The sequence below is a fragment of the Mobula birostris genome, chromosome 13 (assembly GCF_030028105.1).
Source record: "Mobula birostris isolate sMobBir1 chromosome 13, sMobBir1.hap1, whole genome shotgun sequence".
Taxonomy (NCBI): Eukaryota; Metazoa; Chordata; class Chondrichthyes; order Myliobatiformes; family Myliobatidae; genus Mobula; species Mobula birostris.
In genome coordinates, this window is record NC_092382.1 from 111,889,720 (window position 1) to 111,915,753 (window position 26,034).

The following is a 26,034-nucleotide window of genomic DNA, read 5'->3' on the forward strand; positions in this document are numbered from 1 at the left end:
ACATCTTTTCTTTGACAAGGGCCCTAAAACCGATCACAAGTGGGGCCTCGCCAGTGCTCGACGTTGCGTGCTTGCCTTTATGTTGCAGTCCTCTCGAAGCAAGGTTGAGATTTGGGGATATGGGTTGCGGTTGGGGTGAAGAAAGTCTTTCCTCTCTCTCCCCTCTTTCCCCTCGCTCTCCTCTCTTTCCCCTCTCTCTCCCCTCTTTCCCCTCGCTCTCTCTCTCTCCCCCCCATCCGGCCATCAAGTCCTCTCCAGCATTCCATTACGGCTGGTCCATTCACTCTCCCGCCCAGCCCCAATCTCCTGCCTTCTCCCGTATCATATAATAACCCCTATAACAATTCCAGCACGGAAACAGGACATCTTGGCCCTTCTAGTCCGTGCCGAACTCTTACTCTCACCTAGTTCCACCGACCTGCACTCAGCCCATAACCCTCCATTCCTTTCCTGTCCATATATCCATCCAATTTAACTTTAAATGACAACATCGAACCTGCCCCAACCACTTCTCGTTCCACACAGCTACCACTCTCTGAGTAAAGAAGTTCCCCCTCGTGTTACCCCTAAACTTTTGCCCTTTAACTCTCAACTCATGTCCTCTGTTTGAATCTCCCCCACTCTCAATGGAAAAAGCCTATCCACGTCAACTCTATCAATCCCCCTCATAATTTTAAACACCTCTATCAAGTCCCCCCTCAACCTTCTACGCTCCAAAGAATAAAGACCCAACTTGTTCAACCTTTCTCTGTAACTTAGGTGATGAAACCCAGGTGACATTTTAGTAAATCTTTATGCTCTGACCAATCAAGAATCTATCAACCTCTGCTTTAAGTGCACTTAAAGACTTGGCCTCCGCCGTCGCCTGGGGCAATGAATTCCACACATTCACCACTCTCTGGCTAAAGGAACTCCTTCTTAACTCCGTTCGAATGGCACTCCTCTCTCTTCTGAGACCGTGTCCTCTGGTCCTAGACCCTCCCACTACAGGAAACATCCTCTCCACATCCACTCTATCTGTGTCTTCTGGTCCTAGACTCCCCCACTACAGGAAACATCCTCTCCATATCCACTCTATCTGTGTCCTCTGGTCCTAGACTCCCCCACTATAGGAAACACCCTCTCCACATCCACTCTATCTGTGTCCTCTGGTCCTAGACCCTCCCACTACAGGAAACATCCTCTCCACATCCACTCTATCTGTGTCCTCTGGTCCTAGACCCTCCCACTACAGGAAATATCCTCTCCACATCCACTCTATCTGTGTCCTCTGGTCCTAGACCCTCCCACTACAGGAAATATCCTCTCCACATCCACTCTATCTGTGTCCTCTGGTCCTAGACTCCCCCACTACAGGAAACATCCTCTCCACATCCACTCATCTGTGTCCTCTGGTCCTAGACTCCCCCACTACAGGAAACACCCTCTCCACATCCACTCTATCTGTGTCCTCTGGTCCTAGACCCTCCCCACTACAGGAAACATCCTCTCCACATCCACTCTATCTGTGTCCTCTGGTCCTAGACCCTCCCACCACAGGAAACACCCTCTCCACATCCACTCTGTCTGTGTCCTCTGGTCCTAGACTCCCTCACTATAGGAAACATCCTCTCCACATCCGCTCGATCGAGGCCTTTCAAGGTTCAACCCCTCATTCAATAAACTGGACTGGTCAAAGAACACTGAGGCTGTCTACAAGAAGGATCAGAGCCGTCTCTATTTCTTGAGGAGACTGAGGTCCTTTAATATCTGCCGGACGATACTGAGGATGCTCTACGAGTCTGTGGTGGCCAGTGCTATCATGTTTGCTGTTGTGCGCTGGGGCAGCAGGCTGAGGGTAGCAGACACCAACAGAATCAACAAACTCATTCGTAAGGCCAGTGATGTTGTGGGGATGGAACTGGACTCTCTGACGGTGGTGTCTGAAAAGAGGATGCTGTCCAAGTTGCATGCCATCTTGGACAATGTCTCCTATCCACTACATAATGTACTGGTTGTGCACAGGAGTACATTCAGCCAGAGACTCATTCCACCGAGATACAACACAGAGCGTCAAAGGAAGTCATTCCTGCCTGTGGCCATCAAACTTTACAACTCCTCCCTTGGAGGGTCAGACACCCTGAGCCAATAGGCTGGTCCTGGACTTATTTCCTGGCATAATTTACATATTTCTATTTAATTATGTATGGTGCAACTATAATGAAAACCAATTTCCCCCGGGATCAATAAAGTATGACTATGACTATTCTGAATTCTAGTGAGTACAAACTCTGAGCCATCAGACAAGCATTTCAATCCTGAAATCATTTCTGTAAAACTCTTTTGAATTTTCTCTAGTTTCAGCACACCCTTTCTAAGATGAGGGGCCCTAAACTGCTCACAATACTTCAAGTGAGGCCTCACCAGTGCTTTATAAAGACTCAACACTACACCCCTGCTTTTTATATTCTAGTCCTCTTGAAATGAGCGTTAACATGGCATTTGCCTTCCTCACCACTGACTCGACCTGCAAGTTAACCTTCAGGGTGTTCTGCACAAGGACCCCCAAGTCCCTCTGCATCTCAGATTCCTGGATTTTCTCCCCGTTTGGAAAATAGTCCACACATTTATTTCTACTACCAAAGTGCACAACCATGCATTTTCCAACATTGTATTTCATTTGACACTTTCTTGCCCATTCTCCTAATCTGTCTAAGTCCTTCTGTATCCTACCTGTTTCCTCAACACTACCTGCCTCTCCACCAATCTTCATATCATCTGCAAACTTGGCAACAAAGCCATCTATTCCATCATCTAAATCATTGATATGCAGCATAAAAGGAAGTGGTCCCAACACCGACCCCTGTGGAACACCACTAGTCACTGGCAGTCAACCAGACAAGGATCCTTTTATTCCCACTCGCTGCCTCCTACCAATCAGCCAATGCTCTAACCATGTCTGTAACTTTCCTGTCATACCATGGGCTCTTAACTTGGTAAGTAGCCTCATTGTGGCACCTCGTCAAAGGCCTTCTGAAAGTCCAAATATACAACATCCACTGCACCCCTTTTCTCTATTCTACTTGTTATCACCAAGTGATCACCAATGCTTGGTGTAAAAACCATCCACGTAGATTGTGTACTAGGATTAGCCCTGGAGATAGAACAAGGAATCAAATGGATTTCATTACAATAGACAATAGGTGCAGGAGTAGGCCATTCAGCCCTTCGAGCCAGCACCGCCATTCACTGTGATCCTGGCTGATCATCCACAATCAGTATCCAGTTCCTGCCTTATCCCCATAACCTTTGATTCCGCTATCTTTAAGAGCTCTATCCATCTCTTTCTTGAAAGCATCCAGAGACTTGGCCTCCACAGCCTTCTGGGGCAGAGCATTCCATATATCTACCACTCTCTGGGTGAAAAAGTTTTTCCTCGACTCCGTTCTAAATGGCCTACCCCTTATTCTTAAACTGTGACCTCTGGTTCTGGACTCACCCATCAGCGGGAACATGCTTCCTGCCTCCAGCGTGTCCAATCCCTTAATAATCTTATATGTTTCAATAAGATCCCCTCTCAGCCTTCTAAATTCCAGAGTATACAAGCCCAGTCGCTCCAATCTTTCGACATATGACAGTCCCACCAGCCCGGGAATTAACCCAGTGAACCTACGCTGCACTCCCTCAATAGCAAGAATGTCCTTCCTCAAATTTGGAGACCAAAACTGCATACAGTACTCCAGGTGTGGTCTCACCAGGGCCCTGTACAGCTGCAGAAGGACCTCTTTGCTCTTATACTCAATTCCCCTTGTTATGAAGGCCAACATGCCATTAGCTTTCTTCACTGCCTGCTGTACTTGCATGCTTGCTTTCAGTGACTGATGTACAAGGACACCTAGATCTCGTTGTGCTTCCCCTTTTCCTAACTTGACTCCATTTAGATAATAATCTGCCTTCCCGTTCTTACCACCAAAGTGGATAACCCCACATTTATCCACATTAAACTGCATCTGCCACGCATCTCCCCACTCACCCAGCCTGTCCAAGTCACCTTGCATTCTCATAACATCCTCCTCACATTTCACACTGCCACCCAGCTTTGTGTCATCGGCAAATTTGCTAATGTTACTTTTAATTCCCTCATCTGAATCATTAAACAGCTGCGGTCCCAGCACTGAACCCTGCAGTACCCCACTGGTCACCGCCTGCCATTCCGAAAGGGACCCGTTAATCCCTTCTCTTTGTTTTCTGTCAGCCAGCCAATTTTCAATCCATGTCAGTACTTTGCCCCCAATACCATGTACCCTAATTTTGCCCACTAATCCCTATGTGGGACTTTATCAAAGGCTTTCTGAAAGTCCAGGTACACAACATCCACTGACTCTCCTTTGTCCATTTTCATAGTTACATCCTCATTGATTACCACCAATGAACGCTTTAGAAATAATATCACAAATTCTAAAGCCTGCCCAGGAGCAGACTGTAGTTCAGATCACCATCCAGTAATACTAGTACTACTACGCTGACTCGGGCCTAGGAGGCTGGCGTTGGGCAGAATGACGGACTCTCCACTTCTCCCTCTCCCTCATCAGTGGGTTCAGTTCATCTGCATCAGCCGCGCCGCTGTCTTCTGGGAGCGTGTTGACCATAGTCTTGGGAGGGCGCCCAGGGTTCATCCCCCCCCGTGCTTGGGCTCCCATGCGATGACTAGGCTGGCAGGTAGCTCGGGGTGGCGTAGACAGTGGCCCGCTAGTTGCAGTCTTCTCGCCTCGATTTTAGCGGAGAACATCGGTAGGTCGTCATAGAGCTCGACGTTCGTCATGTGCTGTTGCCAACTCACGTCAAGAGCCATCCGGAGCATCCGTGTATAGCAACCATCTCGAGACTTCCGCATCGTCTTGGTGAGTGTCCACGTCTCGCATCCAGTAATAGCTGCCATCAAAGCAAAATTAAAGAAACTGAAACGTGGAAAAGAGAGAAGGAAATATATGTCGGGAGAAGAAAACACCTCAACGAAAACGAAACAACACCTATCTGGGACAGATTTAAATATGTTAAACAGCAATCAGTGGGCGCGTGGCCAAGTGGTTCAGGCATTCGACTAGCGACCTGAAGGTCGTGAGTTCGAGTCCCAGCCGAGGCAGCGTGTTGTATCCTTGAGCAAGGCACTTAACCACACATTGCTCTGCGACGACACCGGTGCCAAGCTGTATGGGTCCTAATGTCCTTCCCTCGGACAACGTCGGTGTCGTGGAGAGAGGGGAGACTTGCAGCGTGGGCAGCTGCCCGTCTTCCATACAACCCTCGCCCAGTGAGGACCTTCCAGGCGCAGATCCATGGTCTCGCAAGACTAACGGATACCTTTACAGCAATTGGCAGAGCAGATCATCCCAGTACAAGCAATCCAACACACCAACAAGGGGTGGATAACCAAAGAAATTCTAGATCTGATGGTACGAAGAAGGTTAGTGAAGAATAATGTAGTGTGATGCAGAGAGCCAGACAGACAGACCGGACAATTGTGCAATATTGCAAAGGAAGAATGACTGAATCAAAAAATGCAGCGAAGTCGAAGGCCACATTAACAACAGCAAACAAATGCACAAGAAAAATTAAGGAAATTATTGTAATTAAGAAAACCTCCTCGACCGGATGCATAAGATCAGCAGACAGATCCAGATAAGTAGATTCAGTATATAGAGCAGCTTTTTGAAGATAATAGAAGGGACCCCTCAGATATTAAGCACCCTAATTCTGGCCCACCTATCGCCAAAGAAGAAATAACTAAAGCAATGAAAAGCATGAAACATGGTAAAGCCACTGGACCTGATGAAATTTCAGAGGAAGTGATACAAGCCCTAGAAGATCTGGGCATAGATATTCTTTTTGAACTGTTTAATGGCATCTATGAGTCTCATGTATTGCCTGACGATCCCTTGAGATCGGTATTTATAATCCTGGAACTATTAACTGCAAAAATTATAGAACAATCAGTCTTATGAATCACATACGGTAATAAAGATTTTGTTGAGAATTGTTCTGAGTGGAATGAATTAAAAACAGGTTAAGGCCAGAAACTTCTAAACTGCAATATGGGCTTATTGAGGACAGAGGTAAATGGTAGGGCGTTGAAGAATGCAGTAGAACAGGGGGATCTAGGAATAATGGTGCATAGTTCCCTGAAGGTGGAATCTCATGTGGATCGCGTGGTGAAGAAAGCTTTTGGTTTGCTGGCTTTTATAAATCAGAGCATTGAGTATAGGAGTTGGGATGTAATGTTTGAAATTGTACAAGGCATTGGTGAGGCCAAATTTGGAGTATTGTGTATAGTTCTGGTCACCAAACTTCAATCTACATGTAGATTGGGTGAACCAAATTGGTAAAGGTGCTGAGGAAGAGGATTTCTTGGAATGTACGCGGGATGGTTGTTTGAACCAACATGTCGAGGAACCAACTAGAGAGCAGGCTATTCTGGACTGGGTTTTGAGCAATGAGGAAGGGTTAATTAGCAATCTTGTCGTGAGAGGCCCCTTGGGTAAGAGTGACCATAATATGGTGGAATTCTTCATTAAGATGGAGAGTGACATAGTTAATTCAGAAACAAAGGTTTTCACAGGTAGATAAGGTCGTAAAGAGAGCTTTTGGTACATTGGCCTTTATTAATCAAAGTATTGAGTATAAGAGCTGGAATGTTATGATGAGGTTGTATAAGGCATTGGTGAGGCCGAATCTGGAGTATTGTGTTCAGTTTTGGTCACCAAATTACAGGAAGGATATAAATAAGGTTGAAAGAGTGCAGAGAAGGTTTACAAGGATGTTGCCGGGACTTGAGAAACTCAGTTACAGAGAAAGATTGAATAGGTTAGGACTTTATTCCCTGGAGTGTAGAAGAATGAGGGGAGATTTGATGGAGGTATATAAAATTATGATGGGTATAGATAGAGTGAATGTAAGCAGGCTTTTTCCACTGAGGCAAGGGGAGAAAAAAACCAGAGGACATGGGTTAAGGGTGAGGGGGGAAAAGTTTAAAAGGAACATTAGGGGGTGCTTCTTCACACAGAGAGTGGTGGGAGTATGGAATGAGCTGCCAGACGAGGTGGTAAATGCGGGTTCTTTTTTAACATTTAAGAATAAATTGGACAGATACATGGATGGGAGGTGTATGGAGGGATATGGTCCCTGTGCAGGTCAGTGGGACTAGGCAGAAAATGGTTTGGCACAGCCAAGAAGGGCCAAAAGGCCTGTTTCTGTGCTGTAGTTTCTATGGTTTCTATGGTTTCTAACTTAAAGAGGGGTAACTTTGAAGGTATGAGACGTGAATTAGCTAAGATAGACTGGCAAATGACACTTAAAGGATTGACGGTGGATATGCAATGGCAAGCATTTAAAGGTTGCATGGATGAACTACAACAATTGTTCATCCCAGTTTGGCAAAAGAATAAATCAAGGAAGGTAGTGCACCCGTGGCTGACAAGGGAAATTAGGGATGGTATCAATTCCAAAGAAGAAGCATACAAATTAGCCAGAAAAAGCGGCTGGCCTGAGGACTGGGAGAAATTCAGAGTTCAGCAGAGGAGGACAAAGGGCTTAATTAGGAAAGGGAAAAAAGATTATGAGAGAAAACTGGCAGGGAACATAAAAACTGACTGTAAAAGCTTTTATAGATATGTGAAATGAAAAAGATTGGTTAAGACAAATGTAGGTCCCCTACTGACAGAAACAGGTGAATTGATTATGGGGAAAAAGGACATGGCAGACCAATTGAATAATTACTTTGGTTCTGTCTTCACTAAGGAGGACATAAATAATCTTCCGGAAATAGTAGGGGACAGAGGGTCCAGTGAGATGGAGGAACTGAGGGAAATACATGTTAGTAGGGAAGTGGTGTTAGGTAAATTGAAGGGATTAAAGGCAGATAAACCCCAGGGCTAGATGGTCTGCATCCCAGGGTGCTTAAGGAAGTGGCCCGAGAAATAGTGGATGCGTTAGTGATAATTTTACAAAACTGTTTAGATTCTGGACTAGTTCCTGAGGATTGGAGGGTGGCTAATGTAACCCCACTTTTTAAAAAAGGAGGGAGAGAGAAACCGGGGAATTATAGGTTAGCCTGACATCGGTGGTGGGGAAAATGCTAGAGTCAGTTATCAAAGATGTCATAACAGCACATTTGGAAAGTGGTGAAATCATCGGACAAAGTCAGCATGGATTTGTGAAAGGAAAATCATGTCTAATGAATCTCATAGAATTTTTTGATGATATAACTAGTAGAGTGGATAGGGGAGAACCATTTATAGCGAGAGGATTCGAGTACAGGAGCAGGGAGGTACTACTGCAGTTGTACAAGGCCTTGGTGAGACCACACCTGGAGTATTGTGTGCAGTTTTGGTCCCCTAATCTGAGAAAAGACATCCTTGCCATAGAGGGAGTACAGAGAAGGTTCACCAGATTGATTCCTGGGATGGCAGGACTTTCATATGATGAAAGATTGGATCAACTAGGCTTATACTCGTTGGAATTTAGAAGATTGAGGGGGGATCTGATTGAAACGTATAAAGTCCTAAAGGGATTGGACAGGCTAGATGCAGGAAGATTGTTCCCAATGTTGGGGAGGTCCAGAACGAGGGGTCACAGTTTGAGGATAAAGGGGAAGCCTTTTAGGACCGAGATTAGGAAAAACTTCTTCACACAGAGAGTGGTGAATCTGTGGAATTCTCTGCCACAGGAAACAGTTGGGGCCAGTTCATTGGCTATATTTAAGAGGGAGTTAGATATGGCTCTTGTGGCTAAAGGGATCAGGGGGTATGGAGGGAAGGCAGGTACAGGGTTCTGAGTTGGATGATCAGCCATGATTGTACTGAAAGGCGGTGCAGTCTCGAAGGGCCGAATGGCCTACTCCTGCACCTATTTTCTATGTTTCTATGTTTCTATGAATTATAGGAAAGATGTCATCAAAAGAGAGGGAGTACAGAGAAGATTTACTAGAATGTTACCTGGGTTTCATCACCTGAGTTATAGAGAAAGGTTGAACAAGTTGGGTCTTTATTCTTTGGAACGTAGAAGGTTAAGGGGGACTTGATAGAGGTGTTTAAAATTATGAAGGAGATCGATAGAGTTGACGTGGATAGGCTTTTTCCATTGAGGGGGGGGAGATTCAAACAAGAGGACATGAGTTGAGAGTTAAAGGGCAAAAGTTTAGGGGTAACACGAGGGGGAACTTCTTTACTCAGAGAGTGGTAGCTGTGTGGAACGAGAAGTGGTTGGGGCAGGTTCGATGTTGTCGTTTAAAGTTAAATTGGATAGATATATGGACAGGAAAGGAATGGAGGGTTATGGGCTGAGTACAGGTCGGTGGGACTGGGTGAGAGTAAGAGTTCGGCATGGACTAGAAGGGCCGAGATGGCCTGTTTCCGTGCTGTAATTGTTATATGGTTATATGGTACCAAGAGATCTGCCACTGTCCCCCAGATTTCCCAGCTCCTCTCGACCCAGCTGGTCATCTGTCGGGGTTACGAGAGACAAACGTGCTTTCTGAGCTACGTCCTCTCCTGGGAGCCGAAGGAAGCTACCGAGCTCTTACCAGCTGACCCTGAGGTAATTCACACACTTTCTCGCTGATTTTTGCTCGCAGATTCCCAAGCGCACCCCCTTCCTGTGCCCCCTGGCAGCGGTGCGAGTTCAGATTATGAGGACACTCAGTCCTCGTTTACTGTCATTTAGAAATGCATGCATTAAAAAATGATACAACGTTCCTCCGGAGTGATATCACAAGAAAAACACAGGACAAACCAAGACTAAAACTGACAAAAACCACATAATTATAAGATATAGTTACAACAGTGCAAAGCAATACCGTGATTTGATAAAGAGCAGACCATGGGCACGGTAAAAAAAAAGTCTCAAAGTCCCGATAGCCCATCATCTCACACAGACGGTAGAAGGGAGGATCTCTCCCCGCCATGACCCTCAAGCCCCGCCAACTTGCCGATGCGTTGGAAGCTCCCGACCGCAGCCGACTCTGAGTCCATCTGAAAACTTCGAGCCTCCGACACCGAGCACCGAGCACCATCGCCTGCCGAGCGCCTTCGACCCCGCCCCAGCCGCCGAGCAACAAGCAAAGCCGAGGACTCGGGGCCTTCTCCTCCGGAGATTCTGGACGCACAGTAGCAGCGGCAGCGAAGCAGACATTTCAGAAGTTTCTCCAGATGTTCCTCCGTGCTTCTCACGTCCGTCGCCATCAAATCAGGATTGTGCACGACACCCTACTTGACAGATAACAGATATCGTTCACCGGAGTGGCCTCTGCGAGCTGCGTTGCGCCGTCATCTTCTCCCTCTCCTCCGATACAGTGAACAATATTACCTGCTGCCAACTGCGTTCCGCACCCGCTGGCTTTCACTGTGCCCCGAGTGGGTGGTGTACTCTGCCCCACGTGCTCTCGGCCTCCCACCCTCGCCTCGATCAAACCAAACAAAGAAAGAGCTGGCGGCTTGGATGAGCTCAATCTGACAAAACATTGATAGGATGCAGAAGTGGGCTGAGAAGTGGCAGATGGAGTTCAACCCGGAGAAGTGTGAGGTGGTACACTTTGGAAGGACAAACTCCAAGGCAGAGTACAAAGTAAATGGCAGGAAACTTGGTAGTGTGGAGGAGCAGAGGGATCTGGGGGTATATGTCCACAGATCCCTGAAAGTTGCCTCACAGGTGGATAGGGTAGTTAAGAAAGCTTATGGGGTGTTAGCTTTCATAAATCGAGGGATAGAGTTTAAGAGTCGCGAGGTAATGAAGCAGCTCTATAAAACTCTGGTTAGGCCACACCTGGAGTACTGTGTCCAGTTCTGGTCACCTCACTATAAGAAGGATGTGGAAGCATTGGAAAAGGTACAGAGGAGATTTACCAGGATGCTGCCTGGTTTAGAGAGTATGCATTATGATCAGAGATTAAGGGAGCTAGGGCTTTACTCTGTGGAGAGAAGGAGGATGAGAGGAGACATGATAGAGGTGTACAAGATAATAAGAGGAATAGATAGAGTGGATAGCCAGCGCCTCTTCCCCAGGGCACCACTGCTCAATACAAGAGGACATGGCTTTATGGTAAGGGGTGGGAAGTTGAAGGGGGATATTAGAGGAAGGTTCTTCACTCAGAGAGTGGTTGGTGCGTGGAATGCACTGCCTGAGTCAGTGGTGGAGACAGATACACTAGTGAAGTTTAAGAAATACTAGACAGGTATATGGAGGAATTTAAGGTGGGGGGTTATATGGGAGGCAGGGGTTGAGGGTCGGCACAACATTGTGGGCCGAAGGGCCTGTACTGTGCTGTACTATTCTATGTTCTATGTTCTAAAAGGAGAGAGGTCTGCCTGCACCCCTTCCCCGAGTCCCAGCGGTGCCTGCAAAATGCCAAAGACCCCTGCAAAGGGGGAGAGAAACGCTACATCGGTCACTTTGCGGTGAGTGACCCTCGTCGTACTGACCGCCACCACAGCAGGTATTCTGGCAGGCATTAGCAATCCACCGCGGGCTGAAGATTGAATCCCAGCCCTGACAAGTGGACGGGACGCTCAGCACTCGATACTGGCAGACACTCAGAACTTCCAGCGAAATGCATTTCCACCTTTTCCAGCGTCCCTCCTCTGTTCTCAGCGCGAAACGAGATTGAAGCTAAACAAATTGTCTCAACCTTTTTTTTTGGTGATTATCTGACCGATCACTGAGAACGATACTGAACAGATTTCAACCTTGTCACACCGACGCTGGAGAGGCTGCAGAGGAGGTTCGCAAAAAATGACTCCGGGATTGAAAGCCTGGTCATATGAGGGTCATTTGATAGCTCTGGGCCTGTACGCACTGGAATTCAGAAGAATGCAGTGGGATCTCATTGAAACCTCTCGAATGGTGAAAGGCCTCGATAGAGTGGTTGTGGAGAGGATGTTTCCTATAGTGGGGGAGTCTAGGACCAGAGGGCACAGATAGAGTGGATGTGGAGAGGATGTTTCCTGTAGTGGGGGAGTCTAGGACCAGAGGACACAGATAGAGTGGATGTAGAGAGGATGTTTCCTGTAGTGGGGAGAGTCTCAGACCAGAAAGCACAGATAGAGTGGATGTGGAGAGGATGTCTCCTATAAGTGGGGGAGTCTAGGACCAGAGGGCACAGTTAGAGTGGATGTGGAGAGGATGTTTCCTGTAGTGGGGGAGTCTAGGACCAGAGGACACAGATAGAGTGGATATGGAGAGGATGTTTCCTGTAGTGGGGGAGTCTAGGACCAGAGGACACAGATAGAGTGGATGTGGAGAGGATGTTTCCTGTAGTGGGGGAGTGTTGGACCAGAGGACACAGATAGAGTGGATGTGGAGATGATGTTTCCTGTGGTGGGGGAGTCTAGGACCAGAGGACACAGATAGAGTGGATGTGGAGTGGATGTTTCCTATAGTGTGGGAGTCTCGGACCAGGGGACACAGATAGAGTGGATGTGGACAGGATATTTCCTTTCATGGGGAGTCAAGGACCAGAAGACACAGATAGAGTGGATGTGGAGAGGATGTTTCCTATAGTGGGGGAGTCTAGGACCAGAGGACACAGATAGAGTGGGTGTGGAGAGGATGTTTCCTATAGTGGGGGAGTCTAGGACCAGAGGACACAGATGGAGTGGATGTGGAGAGGATGTTTCCTGTATTGGGGGAGTCTAGGACCAGAGGACACAGATAGAGTGGGTGTGGAGAGGGTGTTCCCTGGGGCGAGGGGGGAATCCAGGACCAGTGGACACAGCTTCAGAATAGAGGGACGTCTATTTAGAATGGGGATGAGGAGGAATCTCTCTAGCCAGAGTGTGGTGGATCTGTGGAACTCTGTGCCGTGGAAACCAGAGGAACTGGAGGAGACGCCTGCGGCCACGACGAGATCGTGCCAATGCCTTACAGGCGGAGGCGGGAATCGAACCCCTGATCTCAGCGTTTGGATTTGTTCAGCGACTGCACCAGCCGCTGAAATACTCTGCCAGTCTGTTCCACGTCCTGTTTTTGCCTTCCAGTACTGGTGTGATCACAGCGTGTCAAAAGATCAATGTTACAATCGTCACGGGGGAATTTCAATATTCAGGTAGATTGGGGAAAATCAGATTAGATTAGATTATGAGGATACGCAGTCCTCTTTCATTGTCATTTAGTAATGCTGAATGTACTCCTGTGCCCACCCAGTACATTATGTAGTGGATGGGAGACATTGTCCAAGATGGCATGCAATTTGGACAGCATCCTCTTTTCAGACACCACCGTCAGAGAGTCCAGTTCCATCCCCACAACATCACTGGCCTTACGGATGAGTTTGTTGATTCTGTTGGTGTCTGCTACCCTCAGCCTGCTGCCCCAGCACACAACAGCAAACATGATCGCACTGGCCACCACAGACTCGTAGAACATCCTCAGCATCGTCCGGCAGATGTTAAAGGACCTCAGTCTCCTCAGGAAATAGAGACGGCTCTGACCCTTCTTATAGACAGCCTCAGTGTTCTTTGACCAGTCCAGTTTATTGTCAATTCGTATCCCCTGGTATTTGTAATCCTCCACCATGTCCACACTGACCCCCTGGATGGAAACAGGGGTCACCGGTGCCTTAGTTCTCCTCAGGTCCCTAGTGGCCCTCGAAGGAAGGTGGCGATGAGTTGCCTTCTCGAACCGCCGCCATCGCTGAGGTGCGGGGACACCCGCAGTGCCATTCGGCCGTCGGGGAGGGGAGTTCCATGGATCTTGACCCAGCGAGGGAACGGCGATATGTTTCCAGGTCAGGATGGTGAGTGACCTGGAGGGGTGGGATTTCCAAGTGCCGGTGTCCCCAGGGACCTGCCGCTCTTGGGTGGTGGCCATGGGTCTGGGAGGAGCTGGTGTGGCGTTGATACGTCTTGTAGACAGCACGCGCTGCTGAAGCTGTCGGGCGATTAGATTAGATTATGAGGACACTCAATCCTCTTTTATTGTCATTTAGTAATGCATATGCATTGAGAAATGATGCAATGTTTTTCCAGAATGATATCACAGAAACACATGACAAACCAAGACTGAAAAACGGACAAAAACCACACAATTATAACATATAGTTACAACAGTGCAAAGCAATACCGTGATTTGATGAAGAACAGACCATGGGCACGGTAAAAAGTGTCAAAGTCTCTCGAAAGTCCCATCGTCTCACGCAGACGGTGAACCTCCAGCGCCGCAGACTTGCCGATGCAGCATCCGACTCCGAGTCCGTCCGAAAACTCCGAGCCTCCGACCAGCCCCCCGACACCGAGCACCGAGCACCATCTCTGCCGAGCGCTTCGACCCTGGCCCCGGCAACAGGCGATAGGCAAAGCCGAGGACTCAGGGTCTTCCCCTCCGGAGATTCTCGATCGCACAGTAACAGCGGCAGCGAAACGGGCATTTCAGAAGTTTCTCCAGATGTTCCTCCGTGTTCTCACGTCCGTCTCCATCAAATCAGGATTGTGCACGGCCCCTAGTTACACATATCGATATCATTCGGAACGGCCGCGCGCGCTGTGTCGCGCCGCCATCTTCTCCTCCCTCCTTTTGATGGTGCGGGATTCTTGGGGGGGGCGGTATTTCTAGAACGCCTACGTGATGGCTTTTTAGAGCAGCTTGTGGTTGAGCCTACTAGGGGATCATCTATTCTGGAATGGGTGTTGTGCAATGAACCGGAATTGATCAGGGAGCTTAAGGTAAAAGAACCCCGAGGGGTAAAGTGATCATAATATGATCAAATTCACCCTGGAATTTGAGAAGGAGAAGCTAAAGTCAGATATATCAGTATTACAGTGGAGGAAAGGGATTTACAGAGGTATGAGAGAGGAACTGGCCAGAATGGACTGGAAAGGAACACTGGCAGGGATGATGGCAGAGCAGTAATGGCTGGAATTTCCGGGAGCAATTTAGAAGGCACAGGATATATACATCCCAAAGAGGAAGAGGTATTCCTTCCAACTGTGGCTAACAAGAGAAGTCAAACCCAACATAAAATCCAAAGAGTGGACATTTAATAGAGTAAAAATTAGTGGAATTATGGGATTGGGAAGCTTTTAAAACCAACAGAAGGCAACTAAAAAGTCATGAAGAAGGCAAGGATGGAATATGAAAGTAATATTAAAGAGGATACCAAAAGTGTAAAAGAGAGGTGAGAGTGGATATCAGACTGCAGGAAAACGACGCTGAAGGGGTAGTAATGGGGGACAGGGAAACGGTGCATGAACTGATTTAAGTATTTTGCTTCAGTCTTCGCTGTGGAAGACACTGGCAGGAGGGTCCAGGTGTCAGGGGGCATGAAGTGTGCGAAGTTACCATAACTAGAGAGAAGGTTCCTGGGAAACCGAGAGCTCTGAGGGTGGATAAATCACCTGGACCAGACGGTGGACACCTCACAGTTCTGAAAGAGGTGGCTGAAGGGCTTGTGGAGACATTAGTGATGATCTTTCAAGAATCACTAGATTCTGGAATAGTTCCGGAAGACTGGAAATCTACAAATGTCAGCCCGCTCTTCAAGAAGGGAGGGAGGCAGAAGAAAGGAAACTACAGGCCAGTTAGTCTGACCTCAGTGGTTGGGAAGGCATTGGAGTCGATTGTTAAGGATGTGGTTTCGGGGTACTTGGAGGCACGTAGTCAGCAGGGAAACATGCCGACAAAAACAGGCCTGACAAATCCGCTGGAATTCCTTGAAGAAATAACAAGCAGGGTAGACAAAGGAGAACTGGTCGATGTGGTGTACTTGGGTTTTCAGAAGGCCTTTGACAAGGTGCCTCACATGAGGCTGCTTAGCAAGATAAGAGCCCATGGAATTACAGAGAAGATTCTACCATGGATAAAGCCGTGGCTGATTGGCAGGAGGAAAAGAGTGGTTTTAAAGGGAGTTTTTCTGGCTGGCTGACGGTGACTGGTGGTGTTCCACAGGGGTCTGTGTAAGGACTAATTCTTTGTACTTTATATGTCAATGATTTGGATAATGAAATTGATGGCTTTCTTGCAAAGTTTGCAGACAAGATGAAGATAGGTAGAGGGGCAGGTAGTTTTGAGGAAGTGGAGAGTCTACAGAAGGGTTTAGACAGATGAGGAAAATGGGCAAAGAAGTGGCAGATGGAATACAGGGTGGGGAAGTGTGTGCTCGTGCACCTTGGTAGAAGAAATGAAAGGGTTGAGTATTTCCCAACTGGAGGGAAAATACAAAAAACGGAGTCACAAAGGGACTTGGGAGTCCTCGTGCAGAATTCCCTGAAGGTTAATTTGTAGTTTGATCGATGGTGAAGAAGGCAGATGCGGTATTAGCATTGATTTCCAGAGGATGAAAATATGAAAGTAAAATGAATTCAGCAGTGGCTGGATGGGAGATGCCAGAGTGTAGTGGTGGATAACTGTGTGTCAGGTTGGAGGCCGGTGTCTAGCGGTGTGCCTCAGGGATCTGTACTGGGTCCAATGTTGTTTGTCTATACATTAATGATCTGGATGATGGGTGTGGTAAATTGGATGAGTAAGTATGCAGATGATACTAATTTAGGTGGAGTTGTGGATAATGAAGTAGGTTTTCAAAGCTCGCAGAGAAATTTAGGCCAGTTAGAAGAGTGGGCTGAAAGATGGCAGATGGAGTTTAATGCTGATAAGTGTGAGGTGCTACATTTTGGTAGGACTAATCAAAATAGGACATACATGGTAAATGGTAGGGCATTGAAGAATGCAGTAGAACAGAGGGATCTAGGAATAATGGTGCATAGTTCCCTGAAGGTGGAATCTCATGTGGACAGGGTGGTGAAGAAAGTTTTTGGTATGCTGGACTTTATAAATCAGAGCATTGAGTATAGGAGTTGGGATGTAATGTTGAAATTGTACAAGGCATCGGTGAGGCCAAATTTGGAGTATTGTGTACAGTTCTGGTCACCGAATTATAGGAAAGATGTCGACAAAATAGAGAGAGTACAGAGAAGATTTTACCCAAATGTTGCCTGGGTTTCATCACCTAAGTTACAGAGAAAGGTTGAACAAGTTGGGTCTTTATTCTTTGGAGCGTAGAAGGTTGAGGGGGGACTTGATAGAGGTGTTTAAAATTATGAGGGGGGTAGATAGAGTTGACGTGGATAGGCTTTTTCCATTGAGAGTGGGGGAGATTCAAACAAGAGGACATGAGTTGAGAGTTAAGGGACAAAAGTTTAGGGGTAACACGAGGGGGAACTTCTTTACTCAGAGAGTGGTAGCTGTGTGGAACGAGAAGTGGTTGAGGCAGATTCTATGTTGTTGTTTAAAGTTAAATTGGATAGATATATGGACCAGAAAGGAATGGAGGGTTATGGGCTGAGCGCAGGTCGGTGGGACTGGGTGAGAGTAAGAGTTCGGCATGGACTAGAAGGGCCGAGATGGCCTGTTTCTGTGCTGTAATTGTTATATGGTTATATGTTCACTAGAGTTCAGAAGAATGAAGGGTGATCTCATTGAAACCTCTCGAAGGTTGAAAGGCCTCGATAGAATGAATGTGGAGAAGATGTATCCTATGCTCGGAGAGTCTTAAGACCAGGGGACACAACCTCAGAACAAAAGAGATGTTGTTGGCTTCAGGAGAGCACAGAGTGACTACTCTCCGCTGAACATTGGGATCGTTAAGAACACCAGATTTCTTGGTTTTCACCTGGTGGAGAATCTCACCTGGTCCCTCAACACCAGCTCCATAGCCAAGAAAGCCCAGCAGCGTCTCTACTTTCTGCGAAGGCTGAGAAAAGTCCATCTCCCACCTCCCATCCTCACCACATTCTACAGAGGTTGTATTGAGAGCATCCTGAGCAGCTGCATCACGGCCTGGTTCGGAAATTGCACCGTCTCAGATCGCAAGACCCTGTAGCGGACAGTGAGGTCAGCTGAGAAGATTATCAGGGTCTCTCTTCCCACCATTATAGACATTTACACCACACGCTGCACCCGCAAAGCAAACAGCATTATGAAGGACCCTGCGCACCCCTCATACAAACTCTCCTCCCTCCTGCCGTCTGGCAAAAGGTACCGAAGCATTCGGGCTCTCACGACCAGCCTGTGCAACAGTTTCTTCCCCCAAGCCATCAGACTCCTCAATACCCAGAGTCTAGACTAACATCGACACCATTTATTATTATATTGAAATTGTCCTCCACTGTGCCTATTGTCTTGTTTATTAATGATTGCACTGCCCTGCACTGTTCTGTGCACTTTGTATAGTCCTGTGCAGGTCTAGTGTAGTTTTTGTGTTGTTTTACTTAGCCTAGTGTAGCCTTGCGTTACCTCACATAATCTAGTGTAGTTTTGTGTCGTTTCATGTAGCACCAGGATCCTGGAGGAAATTTGTTTCGTTTTTACTGTGTGCTGTACCAGCAGCTTATGGTCGAAATGACAGTAAAAAGCAGCTTGACTTGATTTGAGAATAGAGGGACGTCCTTTTACAACGGAGAGGAAGGAAGGTTTTGTTCAGTCAGAGAGTGGGGGTGAGAGCGTGGGATTCTGTGCTACAGGTGTACGCCGAGACGAAGTCTTTATGTACATTTAAGGCAGAAGCTGATAGATTCTTGTCCAGTCAGGGCAGGAAGCAGGCATTGCACCCTGCAAAAACTGATTTCAGGGAGGCAGCACCGGGAGACGTCTGGGAGAGGTGGGATGTCTGCAATAGAGTAGCTCCTTAGCAGCCGGCCAGCTAGTTTAAATAACGTTAGCTATGCTAATGAACGAATGACACCTGTTAAACTCACCTCAACACGTCTTTTACAGTCTTAACCCACATGGGCGATAGAAAAGTCACTGTTGCAAACAGTGCAGCGAGCAACACTGTCATTATTTTTGACCCCTATTAGGCAGGGGTACACTTTAGTGTAGTCTGGGGTGACATACGCCTTATATTTTCCTTTATTTTGGAGCACTCTGCCATGGTGTGCTCTCGCTCACGCTGTCTCTCTCTCTCGTGGTCGCCCACGCGCTGTCTCACGCTCTTGCTTGCTCGCTCTCGCTCTCTCTCTCTCTCTCTCTCTCGCCCGCGCGCTCTCTCGCTTGCCCTCTCTCGCTCGCACGCTCCCAGAAAAGTTGATTTCCGTGATATTGTATATAATTTGCGGGCGTCAGGGAGCTGCTGTTCATATGCGAGAGACTCCCGGAACTTCCGGGAGAGGTGGGATGCCTGCAGGAAGGGATACACGGAGAAGGCAGGGAATTGAGGCTGAGACGGAAATGAATCAGCGATGATGAAATGACAGAGCAGACTGAATGGAACAATGGCCTAATTCTGCTACTATAACTTATGCTCCAATGGTTCGAAAACAAACTTTTACACAGAACTAATAGCTAACTAATTTCTCAAAATACCGTGTGCAGGGATCAGTTATTCAATAAACACAAAGCATTGGATTTGATCCCAGTTTGTAATCCACTATAGCTGATCAATTATTCAAAATATAAATCAACTGAACCAGTCAGTATACAAAGACAGAGGGACTGAGAGACACCGGTCAGTGTACAGATCTTCCCCTGAGAGAGAGGGACTGAGAGACACCGGTCAGTGTACAGATCTCCCCCTGAGAGAGAGGGACTGAGAGACACCGGTCAGTGTACAGATCTCCCCCTGAGAGAGAGGGACCGAGAGACACCGGTCAGTGTACAGATCTCCCCCTGAGAGAGAGGGACAGAGAGACACCGGTCAGTGTACAGATCTCCCCCTGAGAGAGAGGGACCGAGAGACACCGGTCAGTGTACAGATCTCCCCCTGAGAGAGAGGGACAGAGAGACACCGGTCAGTGTACAGATCTCCCCCTGAGAGAGAGGGACTGAGAGACACCGGTCAGTGTACAGATCCCCCTCTGAGAGAGAGGGACTGAGAGACACCGGTCAGTGTACAGATCTCCCCCTGAGAGAGAGGGACCGAGAGACACCGGTCAGTGTACAGATCTCCCCCTGAGAGAGAGGGACCGAGAGACACCGGTCAGTGTACAGATCTCCCCCTGAGAGAGAGGGACCGAGAGACACCGGTCAGTGTACAGATCTCCCCCTGAGAGAGAGGGACAGAGAGACACCGGTCAGTGTACAGATCTCCCCCTGAGAGAGAGGGACCGAGAGACACCGGTCAGTGTACAGATCTCCCCCTGAGAGAGAGGGACAGAGAGACACCGGTCAGTGTACAGATCTCCCCCTGAGAGAGAGGGACTGAGAGACACCGGTCAGTGTACAGATCTCCCCCTGAGAGAGAGAGACTGAGAGACACCGGTCAGTGTACAGATCTCCCCCTGAGAGAGAGGGACCGAGAGACACCGGTCAGTGTACAGATCTCCCCCTGAGAGAGAGGGACCGAGAGACACCGGTCAGTGTACAGATCTCCCCCTGAGAGAGAGGGACTGAGAGACACCGGTCAGTGTACAGATCCCCCTCTGAGAGAGAGGGACAGAGAGACACCGGTCAGTGTACAGATCTCCCCCTGAGAGAGAGGGACCGAGAGACACCGGTCAGTGTACAGATCTCCCCCTGAGAGAGAGAGACTGAGAGACACCGGTCAGTGTACAGATCTCCCCCTGAGAGAGAGGGACTGAGAGACACCGGTCAGTGTTCAGATCTCCCCCTGAGAGAGAGGGACCGAGAGACACCGGTCAGTGTACAGATCTCCCCCTGAGAGAGAGGGACAGAGAGACACCGGTCAGTGTACAGATCTCCCCCTGAGAGAGAGGGACCGAGAGACACCGGTCAGTGTACAGATCTCCCCCTGAGAGAGAGGGACAGAGAGACACCGGTCAGTGTACAGATCTCCCCCTGAGAGAGAGGGACTGAGAGACACCGGTCAGTGTACAGATCCCCCTCTGAGAGAGAGGGACTGAGAGACACCGGTCAGTGTACAGATCTCCCCCTGAGAGAGAGGGACCGAGAGACACCGGTCAGTGTACAGATCTCCCCCTGAGAGAGAGGGACCGAGAGACACCGGTCAGTGTACAGATCTCCCCCTGAGAGAGAGGGACCGAGAGACACCGGTCAGTGTACAGATCTCCCCCTGAGAGAGAGGGACAGAGAGACACCGGTCAGTGTACAGATCTCCCCCTGAGAGAGAGGGACCGAGAGACACCGGTCAGTGTACAGATCTCCCCCTGAGAGAGAGGGACAGAGAGACACCGGTCAGTGTACAGATCTCCCCCTGAGAGAGAGGGACTGAGAGACACCGGTCAGTGTACAGATCTCCCCCTGAGAGAGAGGGACCGAGAGACACCGGTCAGTGTACAGATCTCCCCCTGAGAGAGAGAGACTGAGAGACACCGGTCAGTGTACAGATCTCCCCCCGAGAGAGAGGGACTGAGAGACACCGGTCAGTGTACAGATCTCCCCCTGAGAGAGAGCGACTGAGAGACACCGGACAGGGTAACAGATGTCCTCTTGTCCTAAATTCCTGATTATACCTACGTGGCCAGTTTGTGCTTTCATGCCTCTATGGCACGAGGTTGTTTTCTAAGACATTTCTGCTGACGCAAATCGACCGTGTCGTACAGGCACAAGCACCTCCTTGTGAGGCTTGTTCGCTGAACCATGAGGCTGCTCCCACCGTCCCTCAAGCTTGCCGTCACTGTTTCTAGGTCACGGATTTGACAGCCGGATGCAGGATGACATTGACTGAATTCAGAGCTGGGCCGAGAGGCTGCTGACGGCGGTCTTCCCAGAACAGTGTGAAGGGATTCATTTTGGACGGGCGAATCTGAGGCAGATTTCAGGGGTTCTTACCCATGCGGGGAACAGAGGGATCTTGGGGTCCACGTCCACAAGCTCCTCAGAGTCACCACGCAAGTTAACAGGGTTATTGAGCAGGTGTAAGATGTGTTGGCCCTCATTAGTTTGAGGATTAAGGGAATGTTGCAGCTCTATAAACTTCTGGTTAGACCCACACTTGGGTCAGTTCTGGTCACCTCATTATAGGAAGGGTGTGGAAGCTTTGGTGAGGGTGCAAAGGAGATTCACCAGGACGCTACCTGGATTAGAGAGGGTGCAGAGGAGATTCAGCAGGATGCTGCCTGGATTAGAGAGGGTGCAGAGGAGATTCACCAGGACGCTACCTGGATTAGAGAGGGTGCAGAGGAGATTCAGCAGGATGCTGCCTGGATTAGAGAGGGTGCAGAGGAGATTCACCAGGACGCTACCTGGATTAGAGAGGGTGCAGAGGAGATTCAGCAGGATGCTGCCTGGATTCGAGAGAGTGCAGAGGAGATTCACCAGGATGCTGCCTGGATTAGAGAGGGTACAGAGGAGATTCACCAGGATGCTGCCTGGATTAGAGACGGTGCAGCAGAAGGAGAGTTATATTGAAAATCTAAATATGTATTCCCAGAAAACTCGCTTCACACTCACACTACAGATCACCGTCAGTCCGACCCCGGTCTGTCCCCCCCCCCACACTACAGATCACCGTCAGTCCGACCCCGGTCTGTCCCCCCCCCCCCCCACACTACAGATCACCGTCAGTCCGACCCCGGTCTGTCCCCCCCCCCCTCACACTACAGATCACCGTCAGTCCGACCCCGGTCTGTCCCCCCCCCACACTACAGATCACCGTCAGTCCGACCCCGGTCTGTCCCCCCCCCCACACTACAGATCACCGTCAGTCCGACCCCGGTCTGTCCCCCCCCCCACACTACAGATCACCGTCAGTCCGACCCCGGTCTGTCCCCCCCCCCCCACACTACAGATCACCGTCAGTCCGACCCCGGTCTGTCCCCCCCCCACACTACAGATCAGCGTCAGTCCGACCCCGGTCTGTCCCCCCCCCACACTACAGATCACCGTCAGTCCGACCCCGGTCTGTCCCCCCCCCCCCCCACACTACAGATCACCGTCAGTCCGACCCCGGTCTGCCCCCCCCCATCACACTACAGATCACCGTCAGTCTGACCCCGGTCTGTCCCCCCCCCCCCACACTACAGATCACCGTCAGTCCGACCCCGGTCTGTCCCCCCCCCACACTACAGATCACCGTCAGTCCGACCCCGGTCTGTCCCCCCCCCACACACTACAGATCACCGTCAGTCCGACCCCGGTCTGTCCCCCCGTCACCCCCCCCCACACTACAGATCACCGTCACTCCGACCCCGGTCTGTCCCCCCCCACACTACAGATCACCGTCAGTCCGACCCCGGTCTGTCCCCCCCCCCTCACACTACAGATCACCGTCAGTCCGACCCCGGTCTGTCCCCCCCCCACACTACAGATCACCGTCAGTCCGACCCCGGTCTGTCCCCCCCCCACACTACAGATCACCGTCAGTCCGACCCCGGTCTCTCCCCCCCCCCTCACACTACAGATCACCGTCAGTCCGACCCCGGTCTGTCCCCCCCCCCACACTACAGATCACCGTCAGTCCGACCCCGGTCTGTCCCCCCCCCTCACACTACAGATCACCGTCAGTCCGACCCCGGTCTGTCCCCCCCCCCACACTACAGATCACCGTCAGTCCGACCCCGGTCTGTCCACCCCCCCCACACTACAGATCACCGTCAGTCCGACCCAGGTCTGACCCCCCCCTCACACTACAGATCACCGTCAGTCCGACCCCGGTCTGTCCCCCTCCCCCCTCACACTACAGATCACCGTCAGTCTGACCCCGGTCTGTCCCCCCCCCCCCACACTACAGATCACCGTCAGTCCGACCCCGGTCTGTCCCCCACCCACACTACAGATCACCGTCAGTCCGACCCCGGTCTGTCCCCCCCCCCCCCACACTACAGATCACCGTCAGTCCGACCCCGGTCTGTCCCCCCCCCCACACTACAGATCACCGTCAGTCCGACCCCGGTCTGTCCCCCCCCCCCCACACTACAGATCACCGTCAGTCCGACCCCGGTCTGTCCCCCCCCCCTCACACTACAGATCACCGTCAGTCCGACCCCGGTCTGTCCCCCCCCCACACTACAGATCACCGTCAGTCCGACCCCGGTCTGTCCCCCCCCCCACACTACAGATCACCGTCAGTCCGACCCTGGTCTGTCCCTCCGTCCCCCCCCCCTCACACTACAGATCACCGTCAGTCCGACCCCGGTCTGTCCCCCCCCCCCACACTACAGATCACCGTCAGTCCGACCCCGGTCTGTCCCCCCCCCCCTCACTACAGATCACCGTCAGTCCGACCCCGGTCTGTCCCCCCCCTCACTACAGATCACCGTCAGTCCGACCCCGGTCTGTCCCACCCCCCCACTACAGATCACCGTCAGTCCGACCCTGGTCTATCCCTCCGTCCCCCCCCCCTCACACTACAGATCACCGTCAGTCCGACCCCGGTCTGACCCCCCCCCCCACACTACAGATCACCGTCAGTCCGACCCCAGTCTGTCCCCCCTCCTCACACTACAGATCACCGTCAGTCCGACCCCGGTCTGTCCCCCCCCCCCTCACACTACAGATCACCGTCAGTCCGACCCCGGTCTGTCCCCCCCCCTCACTACAGATCACCGTCAGTCCGACCCCGGTCTGTCCCCCCCCCTCACACTACAGATCACCGTCAGTCCGACCCCGGTCTGTCCCCCCCCCCCTCACACTACAGATCACCGTCAGTCCGACCCCGGTCTGTCCCCCCCCCCTCACACTACAGATCACCGTCAGTCCGACCCCGGTCTGTCCCCCCCCCCCACACTACAGATCACCGTCAGTCCGACCCCGGTCTGTCCCCCCCCCACACTACAGATCACCGTCAGTCCGACCCCGGTCTGTCCCCCCCCCCTCACACTACAGATCACCGTCAGTCCGACCCCGGTCTGTCCCCCCCCCCCTCACACTACAGATCACCGTCAGTCCGACCCCGGTCTGTCCCCCCCCCCCTCACACTACAGATCACCGTCAGTCCGACCCCGGTCTGTCCCCCCCCCCTCACACTACAGATCACCGTCAGTCCGACCCCGGTCTGTCACCCCCCCCCCACACTACAGATCACCGTCAGTCCGACCCCGGTCTGTCCCCCCCCCCCCACTACAGATCACCGTCACTCCGACCCCGGTCTGTCCCCCCCCCCCACACTACAGATCACCGTCACTCCGACCCCGGTCTGTCCCCCCCCCCACACTACAGATCACCGTCACTCCGACCCCGGTCTGTCCCCCCCCCCCACACTACAGATCACCGTCAGTCCGACCCCGGTCTGTCCCCCCCCCCTCACACTACAGATCACCGTCAGTCCGACCCCGGTCTGTCCCCCCCCCCACACTACAGATCACCGTCAGTCCGACCCCGGTCTGTCCCCCCCCCCACACTACAGATCACCGTCAGTCCGACCCCGGTCTGTCCCCCCCCCCCTCACACTACAGATCACCGTCAGTCCGACCCCGGTCTGTCCCCCCCCCCACACACTACAGATCACCGTCAGTCCGACCCCGGTCTGTCCCCCCCCCCTCACACTACAGATCACCGTCAGTCCGACCCCGGTCTGTCCCCCCCCCCACACTACAGATCACCGTCAGTCCGACCCCGGTCTGTCCCCCCCCCACACTACAGATCACCGTCAGTCCGACCCCGGTCTGTCCCCCGCCCCCCACACTACAGATCACCGTCAGTCCGACCCCGGTCTGTCCCCCCCCCCACACTACAGATCACCGTCAGTCCGACCCCGGTCTGTCCCCCCCCCCACACTACAGATCACCGTCAGTCCGACCCCGGTCTGTCCTCCCCCCCCTCACACTACAGATCACCGTCAGTCCGACCCCGGTCTGTCCCCCCCCCACACTACAGATCACCGTCAGTCCGACCCCGGTCTGTCCCCCCCCCCCCACTACAGATCACCGTCAGTCCGACCCCGGTCTGTCCCCCCCCCCCTCACACTACAGATCACCGTCAGTCCGACCCCGGTCTGTCCCCCCCCCCCACACTACAGATCACCGTCAGTCCGACCCCGGTCTGTCCCCCCCCCCACACTACAGATCACCGTCAGTCCGACCCCGGTCTGTCCCCCCCCCCCCACACTACAGATCACCGTCAGTCCGACCCCGGTCTGTCCCCCCCCCCACACTACAGATCACCGTCAGTCCGACCCCGGTCTGTCACCCCCCCTCACTACAGATCACCGTCAGTCCGACC

At 51.0% G+C, this 26,034-nt stretch overlaps 1 protein-coding gene across 1 annotated transcript in view; it reads left to right on the forward strand.

Moving 5' to 3' along the window:
• Positions 1–26,034, forward strand: part of LOC140208165 (uncharacterized) — an 89,076-nt gene that overhangs the window by 44,138 nt on the left and 18,904 nt on the right. The window contains 1 exon segment of the mRNA XM_072276645.1: positions 9,445–9,570. Within this exon segment, the coding sequence (XP_072132746.1) occupies positions 9,445–9,570 (126 nt within the window).